The sequence below is a fragment of the Protopterus annectens genome, chromosome 1.part0 (assembly GCF_019279795.1).
Source record: "Protopterus annectens isolate FY-2018-M chromosome 1.part0, PAN1.0, whole genome shotgun sequence".
NCBI classification, from domain to species: domain Eukaryota; kingdom Metazoa; phylum Chordata; order Ceratodontiformes; family Protopteridae; genus Protopterus; species Protopterus annectens.
This window is the reverse complement of record NC_056725.1, coordinates 860,958,206-860,976,016: the sequence shown is the minus strand read 5'-3', so window position 1 is coordinate 860,976,016 and position 17,811 is coordinate 860,958,206. Positions and strand designations below refer to the sequence as shown.

Genomic DNA, 17,811 nt, shown 5'->3' with positions numbered 1-17,811 from the left:
CAATATACCTGCAGGCTTTTGGAACTCAATCATCTACCTGTTGGGTGACTTCACCCGTTGATGAGCTCATTCACTTGATCTCTCAGCAGGAATGGAAGGCCCCTGACACCATAGAACCTATCCCCAGAAGACCTGACAAAATTCTGTCCACCCCTGAAGACAAACATTTCTGGGCCAAGGGGTTAGTTGTTGATGCCATGGTCACAGTGGCATCCACAACAAAGGAACTGGCTGAGGAGAGTTCCTCTGTCCATCCACCCAACAGAGAATATCGGGAGATGGATAGGTTTGAGAAGCAGGTCTATGCTTCATTGACCTTTGCTTCAAGATCCTTGAATTTCTTGGCACACTTCACCAGACTTCAGAGGAATCTGGTCAAGGAGTTATCAGATCCCCTCACAGGAACCATTTCTGAAGATGTCCAAGAGAAAGTGGATTCCCAGTTGGCTACCCTGGAGTTTGTCCAGTTCATCTGTGAGGCTCATCGCTCATGCAGCCAAATGGACTACTACAGTAGCAGGTTCAGGTTGTTGCCATTAGGAGATACGTCTGGATGCACCTGTATGACTTTGTGGAGCTATTTAAGTCTTCATTTGTCAATGCACCCTTTGACGGATTGTCCCTCTTTAGTCCAAAGATTAGAGAAACTTTAGGTGTGAGAAAGATGGAAAGACCCTTTCTGTGGTGGGCATACATTTTTCCACTCAACAACCATTCCCTATAAATCCGAGAAGCAGTGGAAAAATGTGGTTTAAAAATTCCCAATGGCCTTTTCAGGACACACATGGAAGTAGTTCCTCCAGGGGCAAAAGGGGACATTTCAGTGGAAGACACCACCTCCACTGCAGAGGTGGCCCGCAAATTCAGGGTTGTAGAGATTCTTTCTCTGGTAAACCCTACCTACGCTCCTGAAAGGAGGCCCAATTGTCTTCCTCTGCAGGCAGTCGAGGGACGCTTGTCCCTGTACCAAAATGCCTGGCTACAAATAACATTGGATGCTTGGGTGCAGAGGATTATATCCAGAGGTTATACAGTTCCCTTTTCCCGTCCTCTTCCCATATGCAAGAAAATCCCTGATGTTCCACCCAGTCACAAAATTCCAGAAACTGCTAAAAAAAAAAAAAAAAAGATTCATCCAAGAAGTCCCACCAGACCAGAGAGAGTCCAGAATTTACTCAACATTCCTTTTAGTGGCAAAGATGATGGGGCTGGAGACCAATTTTGGATCAAAGCGTACTTTACAGATCAGTTCGCCAAACCAAGTTTAGGATGGTCACTTCCATTTTTGGAAAAAGACAGTTGGATGCGCTCAATAGATCTTCAGGATGCATATTACCACATAAAGATGGACAAATGATCCAGAAGATTCCTCTGCTTCCGGCTTGGAGCCAATCATTTTCAATTCAGAGTTCTATCCTTTGGTCTCACCACAGCCTCCAAAGTGTTCCTCAAGTGTATGGCAGTAGTAGCAGCTCACTTGCTACTACAGGGATTCCGAGTGTTTCCATATCTAGACAATTGGCTCATTACCACCCCAACCAGGCATCATTTGATAGAATCAAGAGACCATGTACTCCATGTTTGCTCTTACCTGGAAATAACTGTAAATTACGAAAAATCAAAATAAATCCCAGTTCAGAATTTAGAGTCGAGAGGAGCCCGTCTAAATACTTAAACTTCTATAGCTTCTCTTCTCTCTGTGAGGCTACAAAACTAATCAGCAACAGCAAACTAACCATTTACCTAGTCCTTCAGGCTGTGGGCTCCATGGCTGCATCTGTAATTCTAGTTCCTTAGCAAGATTCCTCATGAGGATACTACAGTGGCTACTAGCATTGCATTGGTCAATGTTACACCAACCCATGTCTGACCTGATTTTGATCATCAGTCATTGCAAAAAGGATTTAGCTTGGTGGGCGCATTCAGGAGATATTCTTCTAGGCCTTCCCTTTGTCCTATCACAACCCCAAGCCATAGTAACCATGGACACCTCCCAGATGGGGTGGGGGGCATTATCTGGGCAGGACTGTCCAAGACGCTTGGTCCCCCACAGAGGCCAACTTGCATATCAATGTACTGGAGCTAAGGGCAGTGCTTTTAGTGTTGCAAGCCTTTCTCACTGCTCTTCTTCAGGAACAGTTGCTGTTTAAACAGGCAGTATGTCAGTAGTTTGGTACATCAACAAGCAGGGAGGAACCAAATCCTATCCCTTTGGTTGAGAAGTTCTCTGAATGTGGCAGTGGGCAATCTCTTCCAACTGCTTTCCTATAGCAGAGCACATTCCAGGGAGTACCAGTGTGATAGCAGACTAAGTAGGTGTATTCTCCTGCCTCATGAGTGGTGTCTCAGTCCAAAAGTGACAGGATTTTTTGTCAATGGGGCCAGCCTTTCTATGACTTGTTTGCCTCTCTCCTAAACAAGTGCAGCAACTACTTTGCCCTGACCCCCCCCCAGGGAGTCACTGAGAGATGCTCTTCCTCCCACATTTGGCCCCCTGGACTACAGTATGCTTTTACCCCATTCCTCTGTTCCCGAAATTTCTACAGAAAGCAGTCATGTTAAAGAGCAAAGTAATCCTCATTGCACCGTATTGGTTTCGACAAATATGGTTCCGCTTTCTTTGGCCTTATCTGATTCAGTGGGTCTATATTAAAATTGCGAAGAAGCGTTACATCAAACACCTCTTCAGCAACACACAAAGATTGAAGTCCAAAAATAGCAAAGCCTCAGGCCAGCGATTTTTTTTTTCTCAGGGAAAAAAATCACTTGGCGTGAGCCATAAGCATTGCCCTTTACCCCACTGTAGTGCGATCTCAGAGTAGGTATATTTAGTTAGGGGGTGTGTGTGGGGCAAAGCCCCCCTTTTAGTTATGTTTTAAATTGTGTCTGTGTGTGTGTCTGTATGTGTGTGTGTGTGTCTGTGTGTGTGTGTCTGTCTGTGTGTGTGTGTGTGTCTGTCTGTGTGTGTGTGTGTGTGTGTGTGTGTGTGTGTCTGTGTGTGTGTGTGTGTGTGTGTGTGTGTGTCTGTGTGTGTGTGTGTCTGTGTGTGTCTGTGTGTGTGTGTGTGTGTGTGTGTGTGTGTGTGTGTGTGTGTGTGTGTGTGTGTGTGTGTGTGTGTGTGTGTGTGCGTGTGTGTGTGTGTTACCAGCGATTTCTTTCCCAGGGAAAGACACCACTGTTTTGACCATTCGCAGTTTAGTGCATTCAGTCTTTATGTGTCGATGATGAGGCATTTGATGTAACATCTCTTTGCGATTTTAATATAGACCCGATTCAACAGACTTGGATTCTGGACCCAGCTCTGTGTCTTTTATTTCATCTAGAGGGATTAATCCAACCAAACATTGTAAACCTCAAGCTTATCTGCTTGGTTTCTCCACTTCCATTAATAGCCCAACATCCCTGTCTCTCTTCCCCAGTACATCAGATACTCTTAGCCTCTCATATGCCATATCTATAAACTCTATGCTAGTAAATGGAAGAGGTTTACCTTCTGGGCTCATGACAACAATATTGATCCTTTTTCAGTGCCCATTGATAAAATCATAGAATTTTTAGCTAAACTTTTCAAGGCAGGTTCTTCCCATTCTACCACTAAAGTTCAATTAGCAGCTATTTTTGATTTCCATAATGATTTTAAAGATTTGTCCCTGGCTTCTGATAAACTTTGCAAAGCCTTCTTGAAAGGAATGCTCATACTAAAACTACCTTACAAAGATCCTACTCATAGGTTCATAATTTTGTACTAAGCTAATGGCCCTGGAGCCTTTACAAGCCTAGCCCATAGGATTACCCTGGTATCGTGCCACCCGACCTCAGTTCCTAGTGCCCCTGTCGAGTAGAGCCACTGGAGTGATCCCCAGGGTGAATTTTCTATTTCCCATCCAGTCATCAAGATTTCTCTTGAAGAGGGCCATTGAGGTGCTCTGCTTGACATGTATGGGCAGTCTCTGTGTTATGAAACTGTTCCTCCAGCATGGTCTGTTGATTGTGGTAATGAGGTTGAGGTCTCTGAAGCATGTGGTGCAGAGGGATTGAGATTTCTTTAGATGTAGCATTTCTAACAGAGCTGGATCAGACATGGCTTTGTAAGTCAAGCAGAGATTGCCTCTAAGTAGGCGATATGAGACTAAATAGTTGGAGTTTTTTGAGTCTGTCCATATAGGGCAAGTGTTTAAGGCCTAGGATCCTCTTTGTCAGGTACTTTTGCAGCCTCTCCAGTTGTTGCAGGTGTCTAGTGAGGTACATGTCAAATGGGGCATTGTACTCAATGATTGGCCTAATGAGGGAAGAGTAGAGGGAGACAATGACCTCTTTCTTCCTGGATGCAAACCCTTAGTAATGAGATGTGCCGCACAGAAGGACTTTCTGACCACAGTGGCAACATGGTGGTCAAAACTGAGGTTGCTGTCAACCTGTGTTCCCAGATCTCTTATAACGCCTTTTGTGTTCAGTGGACTACCATCAGTGTGGTAATTCAAGGGAACCGGGTTTTTCCCAAGGGGGATGTCAACACATTTTTTGCCATTGAGCTTAAGGCCATGGTTTTGACACCAGTCGTTGGTGTCATTGAGGCCTTTCTGTAGGATGTCAACATCACTTGGGGAGTTAATAATAGCTCCCAACTTGCAATCATTTGTGAACTTTGTCAGTCAGAGTCCCTTTGTGTTGGCCTGGACTTCAGAGAAGTAGATACCAAACAGGAGAGGACCCAGGAACAAACCCTGTGGGACTCCACTCATGACTGGTCGGCAGTCTGATTTGGAGTCAGCTACTTTCACATTGTGAGTTCTATCTGTGAGCCAGTTTGCAACCCACCTAGTGATATAGGGGTTGATGCCTAGCTTAGTGACTTTTTCTATGACTCTTGAGTGGGGAATGGTATCAAAGACCTTGGCCAGATCAAGGTAGGCTGTATGAACCACCTTGCCTTCATCCACAGCTCTGGTGACTGACTCAAAGAAGTCAACCAAGTTGAGCAGGCATGATCTACCCTTCACAAAACCAAACTGTGTAGGATCCAGAGTTTGGAGATTCCATATATCCTTGTTTATTAGGTCCATGATGATGCATTCCATAGCTATGCATATCAGACTCATCAGGCTAATTGGGTGATAATTCCCGGGGTCTGTAGTCGTTCCTCCTTTGTGGAGAGGGATGACTGTAGCAATGCACCATTCAGTAGGGACAAAGCCTGAAGTGAGGCTGTGATTGAACAGTGCATGCAGGTGAGGTGCCAGTTCACTCTGTAGTTCATGTAGAACACAGCCAGGGATATTGTCAGTTCCCATAGAAGCTGTATTCTTGGCCTTGGTCAGTGCTTTTTAACCTGTGTAGCAGTAATACTGGGTGCCTGACAATCTACTGAGATTGTGATTTGCCCTTTGGGGGGAGGGGTAAAGTTAGCACTGAAACTGTCGGCCAGTATATTGGCAATATCTGTTGGCTTGGTATAGGAGGTACCATTGTGCAGTAGCTCAGAGCAAATCTAGGTATTGCCATGGAGATTCTTTACATAACTATAGAAGGCCTTGTGGTTGTCTTTACTATCTGCTGCAATTCTGTTTTCATAGCTAGCTTTAGAGGATTTGATGAGGGGATCTCAATCTTTTGTTGAGACTGATAATGGAGTTTTTCCAGTCTTGCAACTTTGCCTTGTTCCGCATCACTTTCCTCTTCCTGTTGTAGAGCTTGTTTATGGCAGGGGACCACCAAATTGGCTTCCTTTTTTTTGAGGAGAGCGTCTTGGTTCTATTGGGTATGGCGAGATCCATGCATTTGTGTACGTGTTTGTACAGTGCAAGCACAAATACTCCACCTTGGGATTTGAACTTAATGTTACAAACCATTGTTCAGTCTCCTTTTGAATTGTCATTTGGATGTGATCTAAAGTTTTTATCCTGGAAAACTATATTTGTAATAGCAATAACTTCAGCCAGAAGGATTTCAGAAATACAAGCCTTATCATGTAGACCTCTTTACATGATTTTCCACAAAAGTAGTGTCACTAAGAGCCAATCCTTCCTTTTTGCGTAAGGTAGTGTCAGAGACCAATATTAATCAGACTATTAATTTGCCAGTATTTTGTACCCATTTTGCTAACAAATGTGAATACTGTTTACATTTATTAGATGTTCACAGACAATTGTGCTTCTGTTTACACAGAACTGAGAATGTAAGACAATCCAACCAACTATTTGTGTGATTTTCACCTACAACACTTGGCCAACCAGTGAGCAAACTGATGCTAGGCAGACAGCTCAAATATTGCATTTCTTTTCGCTATAATAAAAAGAAAATTTATTTGCCTAGGCCTTTAAAGCCTCATTCTATAAGAGCAGTTGTTTCAATCTATAGCTTCTGTGGATGACATTTGCTGCAGCAACTTGGGTTACTCCTTATACCATTATTACTCATTACAAATTGGATTTAGTCTCCAGGGGGAGAGCATCATTTGGCTGTGTGGTGCTCAGGAATATCTTTCCTCAAGTCCACCCAAGGGTTAAAGTAGCTTGGCACTCTGTCCCATATGTCAAGGATAAAATGAAAATTGACAACATCAGATAAAATAAATTATGTACTCACCATAATGTTCCATTTGTGTTGTCCATTTTCATTTATCCTCGACTCCCTACCCTCCGTCCCTCTGCCGTTAAGTTTTGGTGGTTTGGATAAGGGACACTTGCCACTTCTGTTATTATTATTGTTATTATTATTATTATTATTATTATTATTATTATTATTCCAGATATGGATTCTATGAAAGCTTTTAGGTTTATATCACTCTGTCTGTCTTTCTGCAAACTCCATCTGAGGTAACGGGGAAAGGAGCATTTTGGGTAAGGACAGGCTGAAGAGTTTTTGGCTTCCACAAGCTGTAGTAAAGGCCAAATCAGTTCCAGTGCTCAGAACCGAACCCATATGTCAAGGATAAATGAAAATGGACAACACAGATAGAACATTATGGTGAGTACATAACTTATTTTTTGTCACAAGAACAAGTATTTTTATCTCAGAGGTTATACATCCTATTGTTGGTGTTTATATATTGGGGGGGGGGCCTTTCCCATTGCTAAAATGTACACAGCTTCATGTTTCTCATTTTTCTTTGGTATTTGTTTAGTCCTCTAAGAGATACTGGGGAATTGTTTCTGCACTGTAAGATGAATTTGTGATTCTAGATTTAGGAGTTTGAGTTTTTGGTATAATACCCCTTAAGATTTTTTTTCAAATCCTTACTTAATTTTTGTTGTAAGTCTGAATTGTACCAGCACATTGTAAGGCCATAGTATACTAAGGGCATGTAGCTCATTGCTGGTTTCTGCTTCTCTGGGTTCAGAAAAAGAAGGTGGTAAGATATAGGGACATCTTGGTCCAGTTAGCTGACTTGTTTCTTTACCTAATTAATAAATTGTGGATTCTAGTTTATCATTTGGCTTCTTTTGTCTCCTGTCTGGAAACATCCTATGTTTATTCTATCCATTCTTGAACTCTCCAACCATTTCTTATTTCATGACTGTCTAAAGAACTCTGTTCTGTATGTTCCTACCTTTTAATGGACAAGTACTTTCCCATGCTTTTCCTAAGTCTTTAGTCTTCCTGCTTCTAACTGTGCCTTATTTATGTTTACTGAGTCACTGCATTTTGGTACCCTGCTAAGCACACCAGATTAAGACTACATCGTTCATGTACATCCCAGAAGAGTGCTTCAACACAATGCAGTGGATTGAAGACACACTGTTCTTCAGTATCCATTAATTTATTATATCAGTAGGCACAGGAGTGCCAACAAAAGTGCAATGAAGTAGAAATATGCAAAACAGGTAGTGACTTAAGTGAGTTAGTTACTCAAAGGAGATTTAGTTGTATTCTGCAGAAGAGAGTAACAGAATGGTTATACATGATGAATTTTACACTGGCATTAAAAATATATATTGGAATTAAGATTGCTTTTCCACTGCACATTTCCTGAGATAATTGAATGTTTCAAATTTGTACTCTGTACCTGTTTTCCTCAGGGGTATTGATATTATTGCTTTCTGTTTATCTCTTCTACACTGTACAGCTGTGCCCAAATCATCAGATTTCATCATGTACCATCAGACTGATTTAATTTTGCAAAATGCTAAACTTAGCATGACGTTATACATCTTAGCATAAATTGTAATAGATGAAGTATAGTAGGCTTTGGACTTGGGGGGGGGGGGGCTTGTCCAATACTTAACCCAGGTTTTTATTTTTGATCCCATTCATCAAAGTCATTGTCCAGCATGTCTGTAAAATAGATATTTAACTGTCTACCACACTTTCCAGTTTATATTAATAAAGTAAATCCATTTAAATATGTATTGAATGGCATCTTCAGATGTTCTACTGCAAAATTATGGCGAGCATTTAAATTAACATCATTTTGCTCTCACATACTTTTCTTGCTTTTATGGCAAGCAGCCATTGCTCACTGTTATTCCTTAACAGTAAAAATTCCGTAACAGTAATTCTGTTTTTTTTTAGAGAAACATGTTATGTGTGTTAAAATTGTACAAATATTTGGCTAAAATAGTATGTAGATACTTTCTTGTCTGATATCCTTATGGTTTTAATTGCCTTCCAGTTAGTTGACTTTGAAGCAATGACAGCTCCAGGTCCAGAGACATTTGGTAAAACAGCAAAACATTGGTTGAACCTTAAAAGGTAATCTGCATGTATTTTTTCCTAGCTGATATTTTGTGGTTGTTTACTAACCCCTTTTATACTGACCATTTTGTGGGAGTCTATCCCCAAACTACTGACCATCTTTGGCTGTCATTTTTAAGCATCTTTGTTTAACATGACATTTTTAAAAAGTGACAGATATCTATTCATTAATAAAAAGGAAAACTATGCATATTTCCTTTATTTTCATGCAGTCTACATATGTTTTTTGTAACAATTTACATTCATTGCAACATTACACAGAGTGATCAGTTTCTGCCTTCCCTTAAATTTCACTCCTAATCCTGAACATTATTTTGCATGTATTTTCTCCATAAAGTCCATTTATTTCTATGTAATTTGCTCCTTCCCTTTTCTAAAGATGTTACCTCCAGTTCTTTTAACTCCTTTATAATCTTCAGTACTTCATTTTACAGTTAATATAGATTTTGATTTCCTTTTTCTGGTACTTTTTTTTTGGAAGTCAATAAAATTAAAATGAGTAAGGTCTTACTGTGTCTGGGGTGTCTGTGTCACTTCAGCGAAAAACCGATTAATCAAACACCTTTTTATCAAACTCTGCTTGTAGAAGCCTCAGTGCATCAAATGTTAATTTAAGCAAATTTTTTCCCAGGGGAAAAAATGCTCAGCCAACCTAACGAGCGTCACAAAATTTAAAACCCACCCAGGTGGAGGGCTGTGCCTCCACGTCTCCCACACACCCCCTAACTAAATATACCAAGTTTGAGATCGCACTACATTGGGAAAGGGGCAAATTCCAGATGATGGCCAAGTGTTTTTTTACTCCAAGGAAAAAATTCACTTAAACAAACGTTTAACATATTGAAGCTTCAACAAATAGAGTTTGACAAGAAAGGTGTTCAAATAGGTTTTACGCTGAAGTGAAGTAGGCCCATGTCTGAGTAATTCAGATCCTATATACCAGCTCAAAAGAATACATTTCCTGAATTACAAGTATTTGCTTCCTCAATATTTCTGACAAAGTACTATGTATGGGAATTTTTAAAGAATTTTTAAAATCTGATAACTCATTACATTCCCAAAAATGTTCCCCAATTACCTCTCTCTTTTTTATCACACCTGCACCATTTTGTATCTACCTGACAAAATTCTCTGAAATCTGCTTGCGGTATAAAACTAACTTTGCATACGAAACTTCCAAGGTGTCTGCACACTGATCAACAGCTTGACTTCAGCTTTCCCAGTGAAAAAACAGAAACGGAGAAAATGCAAACAGAAATATTGCCAATGTGAGTAAAATTCAGTAACTGGCTAGTAAATACTCTGCCTGGATATCTGCAGGGAAGAAGCTAAGTAAGCCTGAAAGAAAATCAACTAGAAAAGGTAAAGAGAAAACACTGACTGGGAAGAATCCTGCAGCTAGTCAACAAAAAGAAGTTCAAGCTATAGCTTTGGTGCAAAACATGGCTTTCAGTAATTTAGAAGAAAAAAAACAAGTCAAATGTGTTAAGAGCTGATTAAAAAATAAATGAAACACTGAAAGAGTATATCAACTCAAATAACAAAAGGCTGGAAAAAATGGAAGATGCTTTAAACAGATGTTCAGATGAGCTGAAAAAATGGCAAAAATCTGAGGTCAACATGAAGAAAAAGCTGGCTTGAGTAGAAGACTGCTCAAGAAGAGGTGATTCAAAAAATGCTATAATTGGAGAAGAGAGCACAAAGGGAAACCCGGAGATGTTCTGCTGTACCAGAGAAACTGGAAGGAACAGACTGTATTAATTTTATGAAAGAACAAATAAGCAATTGGATGGGTGATCAACAGCAAGATTTGTTAATTGTAAGCGCACATTGAGTATATGCTCCAAACCTGACCATGAGACATACTTGTTTATTTATTTTATTTTATTTTACATTTGTTAACCGGGCTAAGTCTAACTGGATATATTTCCATTTTCAGTAGAGGCCCGGGGAGAAAAGCTCCGGCAATTATAGAATTACAACATTAAAAATTAAAATTTAAAGAATTAAAAGTAGAAATTAACAGAAAAGATTTTAATAAAAATACAAGGACTCGTGCTTAGAAATAGAAAGTATGCTGTACAACCAGTATTAATAAGATAGAGAAAGAAGTTAGTTAATTAAGTGTAATAAATCTACTAGAGAGAGTGTGTTGGCATATAAATTTGGGAGTATCAGTTAGTCTATTTTACAAGGAATTAGTGTGTAACAAATGCATTAGGAGTGTTAGTAATTTAAGCGAGAATAGTAGGAATACACAATTTAGGGAGCTATACTTCGTAAAGGGAAATGGTTAGTCAGGCTTGCTACAGGGGCATAACCAGTGTGTTTGGAGGTGGTTTTTGAGGTTGTGTTTAAAGAGAGGCAAGGAAGAAAGTAATGTTAGTTCATCAGGCAGTAGGTTCCAGTCATATGCAGTTGATCCTGACAAAACTGTGGCAAAAAAGGCAAAGTGTTCAGAGTTGGTGACAGTAGAGTGTTTGTGGAAAATGATTATTCACTGTATACCAGGCAGAAGAGAAATTTATTCCAGTAATCACAGAATGTTGAGAGGCAGGTCTAAGATTAAAGCTGCTGTATCTAGCTGTTTTCAGAATATTTTTTCCTGGAGGATCAAAGTAATTTTTTGATGAAAGACACAAGTGCAAACATTTTTCCAAGAAAAAAATGAGCCATCAAGCAGAAGAGGACTCTGCTTCTCATTAATAAAGCATATGGAGAGACTTTGCCAGTGAAAACTTTTCCACTATTCCAAAGGAAAATGCCCGGGAGACAGAGAAAAGCACAGGGGTTGACCAAAAGAATCGGGTGCACCATGAAATTGAACTGAAATCTGGATTTGGGAGATGGAGATGAACAGGAAGATGATCAACTGCATGGAAATTACTGAATAAACGTGAGACTGCAAAGCATTGATTGCATTTCTGAAATACAGCTATGTAAACATAAGCAAAAAGAATGGGTGCTTCGCTCCATGTCATTAATGTTTGGAAGGACTCTGAGGGGAGGGGAAGAAGAAGGAAAAAGATAACTGTAAGTAAAACAATTACTGCATTTCTATGAAACTTTTCACAATATAAATTGCATATTTTATAGTAAAGTAATTTTAGTTAGTCTTGTATGTGATAAAGTTATTAAATTAAGCAGGTGCCTTTTTTACTTCCTCATCTCTTTCTTTTTTGGCAGTAGGAAATGTAGACCTTACAATGCAAAAAAAGAAGAAATGATAGACAAAAGTATATTTAAGTTAACCAGGAACCGCAGTAAAAAACACAATGAAAATAACAAATACCAGGTCCAAGAAATAACCCACAAACCGCACAGTAATAAATTTTAATGATTAAGCACTTTCATCAAGCATGTATCACAGACTTCTTCAGAACAAGTAAATCACTGTACAACATTAATTTAAAAAAACCCTCCCAACTAAGAGACATACACCACAACCACCATTCAAATTGAGTGCTCATTAACAAGCTAAATGTACACACCTTAAAAGCTTAAGAAAATGAAACTAAGTATAAAGGAGTCCTTGCAACAGGTCAATGGAAACATAAAAACATTGCTTGAGCTGTAAAACATACTTATAAAATAATTCTCTATCCAATAAAATAAATAAACAAAGTCATTCTTAACAGTAAAACACATGAACTTAAAAATACCTAATAACCAAAAACTTTAAACAGTGTATGAACGTAACTTCAAAATACTATGTAAAGAAATCTTGTCATTTAAGCCTGGGTAAGCACACATTTAGCCTGGTCTGCCATTTCAACTCCAAAACCTCAATCCAGTCAACCAAGGACGCCCCCCTCTAGGGTTCTTAATAACCTGGTCAATCCCCTTGAATTTAGATATGTGCCCTGGATTTCTATCACTGTGTTTATAAAGTGCATTATTAATGTTCTGGTTTCTAATATTTAGGGAATGCTCATAAATATGGTCCTTAAATCTTTGGATTTTCCCTACATAAAAACAGTTGCACAATCCAGACAAGGCCAGGTATATTACATCAATGAAGTTGCAGGTACAGCAAAATGATGTCTTAACCTTAATGCTGTTAACACATACAAAACTCCTATTAGTCAAATATTTACATTTGTTGCAAGACCCACATTTAAAATTACCTTGTCTTGTTTCTGTAGTCTTATTCAAAGTGTTATTCCCTCCTCCTAAAATTTCCTTAAATGTGCTACCTTTTCTATACACAATATGGGGACAGTCCCCAAATACTTCAGTATAATCACTGAAGCAAGAAAAAATGTTCCAGTTTTTCCTGAAGGAATAAAAAATAGCTTTGTGTTCAGATGTATAAGTAGTTATAAATGCTAAGGTGAAATCTTTAGCCAAGGTTTTTTGGTTGGCATCATGGTTTGCTTGTAAATCACCTTCAGAATATAATAGAGGGACATGCAACCCATCTGTCCTCTTGTTTACGACTTCCCTAATTACATTCTGAACAAGACTTAATGGATATCCATGAGATAAAAACATGTCCATTAACTTCTGTGCCTCAACTTTAAAACTCTCATTCTGAGACACTGTATGCATTAGTCTCACAAACTGCCCCTTAACAGTTCCCCTTTTGTGATGTTTAGGGTGGGCAGTAGAATAATGCAACAAACTATTAAAGCGAGTAGGCTTTCTGTAAATACTACTCAGAATCCTTTGTGATCTTGACGTCCAAATTGTTAATGGGCGTGTCATTGTAAGCACAGGTAAATCTCAGAAAAGGTGTGGTAGTATTCAGGTACTGAACAAAACTATCAGTATCCCCCACCATTTTATTCCAAACCATAAACACATCGTCCAAAAATGGACATGTAAATCCCAAGGTGGTTGCTTGAAAATATCAAATAAAAACCTTTTGCCCATTGTAGCATTATTATATTCTCAAATATGGGGGCACAGGCTGCCCCCATCACTGCACCTTTTTTTCTGAAGAAAATATTGACCTCCAAAAAAATAGACAGTTGTACTTGAGCACTATCTCCATTAAAACATCTAAGATGTTGATATCATCATTACTAAAAACAGTTGATTCCACCAAAAAATCATGGAACCACTGTAAACCAAGGTCATATGGAATAACATTAAAAAGATTGACTGCATCCACTGTTACAAAAATCATGTCTTCTGAATAATTAACAACTCTGAGTTTCTGGAGAAAGTCCCAGGAGTCAGTACATAACTGTTCAAACTGATCAGGACATTTTCTAAGCTTAACATTAATAAACTTTGCCAAAGAGTGGGTGTTTGACCTCACAGCATTAACAGTGGGTCTCATTGGGGAGGGTCATTAAGATCCTTGTGGATTTTAGGGAGACCAGATATAGAAGGCACAGTAGGAAATTTAGTATCCAAAAACATCCAGGTGGCATAATCTATTTACCCCTAGTCAAACAAATCCTTAATAACCTAGTCAAGAAACATGTACAAAATTTAATGAGGATTCCTCATAAATCTCACTATCAAATAAATGTACGTTCATTCTGTTGTAATAGTCATGAGTATCAACTATAACAACCCCCTCCCTTGTCAGGTTTCATAATCCAGACTTTCTTGTTTTTACTAAGCTCCTGGAACAAACTTCACAGGCTTTGAGTGTAACAGTTCCCTAAAGTCAAATTCACAATGTTTTTCAAAAATAATTAAAGGCACAGAGAAGGGGGTGGGGGTTGAAAATGCTAGGTCTATTCACCGCAATCAGGTGATGCTCAACACCACTGTTGTAATATAACATTTTCAAATGCAACTTTCCAAGAAATAATTTAAGATCAATGATTAAAGTAGCAATATTAATTGAAGTAGAAGGAAAGAAAGTGAAGCCCTTGCTTAACAATTCAGCATATTCCGTACAAAAGGATTCCTGACTAAAATTATAAATATTAAAGTCACCTTTGTAATTAGACATAATCCTGGGCTCCATTAGATTCGAAACACAAGATTCACAGTCTGTGTATGCTGAAAAAATAGACCAACTTAATTCCTCCTCATTTGTTTGTTGAATTTTGTCTTCCACCATTGTTTCCCCATTCTGTTCCTCCCTGGGAGGTCCCCATGAGCCACTCTGCTGATTCATCCAGTTTTGCAGACATTCCAAGCATCTCACTGGTTCCTGGTTTAAAGGGACAGAGACCTCATTGTCATGATTAATAGCAGAATGCTCATTTTCAGACTCTCGTTCAAAATTAGGGTAGCTGTTAAATCCAGAAGGCTTAGGATATGTGAGACCATCCGCATGTTCAATACGGTCAAGTTCAAACTTTTTTCCCTTTACATTGAAGAGTACTGGAGGCAATTTTGTCCATATTCAAAAAAATGTTGTAATGATCACAATATTGGTCAAATCTGTAGTAATGACCTGGTCTAAAGCAGTTGTCTCACTCACCAACACATCAGTATTCCGCTGGTTAAATTTCATAAGCAGCTTAAGAAGCTCGCAGCCTTGACAGTTGAAAAGTTCAACTAAATCTTGATAACAAGGGGAATTGAATTCAATACCGTTCGGAACCCTTCAATTCCTTAGCCTTTAGAAATACATTGTACTTTAATACCTACCAAAAAATAGGCATTCTCAATTTGTAATTGTCTAACTTTCAAAAGTTTATGTTCCATATTGTGAATATTCTGTTGCAAAGTGCCATATTATCTGGCACCTATTAAATTAAAGGACAAAGGTTGATTAAGCCATTGAGATATATTAGGAACGGTACCTGGATTAACATTGGTTCCAGCTCTTTCAACGCTGGCAATGTGTCCATTCTCCCCATTGCCACTTCCAGTATTGTTGTCCAAAGGAAAATGGCTTTGACCTGGAGGCATAAACGAGGCTTTTGAATTAATAAACGGCACCACCTGAGAATGAATGGTTAAAATTGCAACCTGTTGTGTGAGCTGCTGTACTAATTGGGTTAAAAGCCCAATTTTCATGGTCACATCTTCAAGAGAAGGTTGTGAGTTGTTTCCACTAGCAAGAACTGTCAAAGACATGCTGAGACAAACCAGGAACCACAGTAAAAACCACAATGAAAATAACAAATACCAGGTCCAAGAAATGAAAACAGCCCGCAACCGGACAGTAATAAATTTTAATGGTTAAGTGCTTTTGTCAAGCATGTATTACAGACGACTTCAGAACAAGTAAATCACTGTACAACAGTCATTTAAAAAAAACTCCCAAATAAGTCACATGCTACACAACCACCAATCAAATTGAGTGCACTTTAACAAACTAAATGTACACACCTTCAAATCTTAATAAAATGAAACTAAGTATAAAGGAATCCTTGCAACAGGTCAGTAGAAACCTAAAAACATTGTTTGAGCTGTAAAACTTACTTGTAAAACAATTTTCTATACAGTAAAATAAACAAAGTCATTCTTGACAATAAAACACATTAACTTAAAAATACCTAATAACCAAAAACGTCAAACAGTGTATGAGCGTAACTTCAAAATACTATGTAAAGAAATCTTGTCATTAAAGCCTGGGTAAACACATGCATTTAGCCTGATCTGCCATTTCCTCTCAACAGCCTCAATACAGTCAACCCAAGGACCCTCCCAAGGGATGTTCTTCATCTCACATTGCTGCAGTCCTTACATATGGGTAGTCCGCTGTCCTCGGTCGGCCCGAATATCAAAGCATTAGGTTGACGTCGGTCAAGGCGCTTAAGACTGACATCAGGACGTCAGGGTACAAATGCGCATGACCGACGTCATATCCTCAGTCTTTTTTGCCGCATGGTCCGATGCAGAAGCAGCGTTGCAAGTGCCGTTCGGCGTTCTGAAATTTTTCGAATTCGGAGTTTCAGACCGAGTCAAAGTTGGCTAAGTACCCGTTGGAATATTTTAGTTTTTTCTTGCCTCAGTGGTTTACCGGATGTCAGAAAAAGTGAATAACTGTATTTCTTGTGGAAAGCAGATACCGCATAGGGATTATCATTCTTTGTGTATTCCTTGTTTGGGGCCTGAGCACGACGTTGTTGGGTGTCGCTTTTGTGCTAGGTTCAATAAGCGCACTATTAAGGTTAGATTGTGCTAGGTTGGTCTTGAGCGGTGCAATTATAATATGCCGTCGGATTCTCCGGCGCCCGCTTCTTCGAAGAAGCACAAAGACAAAGCAGCTAAACCCAGGCAAGAAGAGTCGTCCGTACCAGACGCCGGTTCTTTAGAGGCGTCAGTGGAACCAGTGGTTCCGACGGAGGCTTCTCTGGAGTCCCAGGGGGAGACTTTGATATTGCAGGATGTGGCCTCTCAGGAGGCAGGTCAGGCTGAAGGGGCTTCTCAGGTTACTGTACTCCCCTCCCTTCCTAGGGTGGTTAGGCCCTCTCCTTCTGTTTCCAAGGCTTCTCCCAGAGGCAGGCCAGGTTTAGCTTCTGTTGGTGTCACTCCTAGTTCAGCAGGGTCTGTGCCCAAGAAGCACATGCTTAAAATGGCAGAAGATTTAATTACTTTGATTAGAGGTTCTTTGCCCCCTCCTGATAAGAGGCCTAGGGTGGAGCCAGAGTTGGGGAGTTTTGAGCAGGCTTCGGATGTTTCAGAGTCTTTGGCTGAAGACTTGCAGGAGTACTCTCCTTATTCTGATTCTGATGCAGATGATTCGACTCCTTCTGCTTCTCCTCCAGAGGATTTTTCCTTTTCAGAGACTCTTCATTCCATGAGGGAACACTTTAAGTGGGAAGGTCAGGACTTCTCTGATTCCAGGAAAAGGCTTAGGGAATTTTTGCTTTACCCCAGCATAGGCCCTTGGCTATACCCCTGTTCTGGATGTTGTGGAAGATGTGTTTGCAGAGGCTTCACTTAATCCTGATTCTTTGCCTCCTGCTCCTGTTAAACCGGATAGGTATTACAGGGTGCCTGAGGCTCATAAATATCTTTATAAGAGTCCTAGGGCGGACCCAGAAACTGTTAGTCAGGGACCTAAGGGTGTCAAGGCCTCTGTTGTAAAAAATCCGGTTCCTCCAGATAAAGAGGCCAGAGCTTTGGATAGATGGGGAAAGAAAGTCTATACTTCTTCCACCTTAGCTATGAGGGCTTTGAATTGCCAGTTTCACATGTTGAAATATCAAAACTATCTTCTTTCTCAATTGAAGTCTAAGGTAGATGCTCTGG

General features: G+C 39.6%; 1 protein-coding gene across 1 annotated transcript in view; it reads left to right on the top strand.

Annotated features, from left to right (window-relative positions):
* TTC13 (tetratricopeptide repeat domain 13) overlaps positions 1-17,811 on the top strand; it is a gene marked incomplete in the record, with an annotated part of 1,979,199 nt that overhangs the window by 1,862,150 nt on the left and 99,238 nt on the right. Inside the window, 1 exon segment of the mRNA XM_044063689.1 lies at positions 8,612-8,691. Coding sequence (XP_043919624.1) covers positions 8,612-8,691 — 80 coding nt within the window.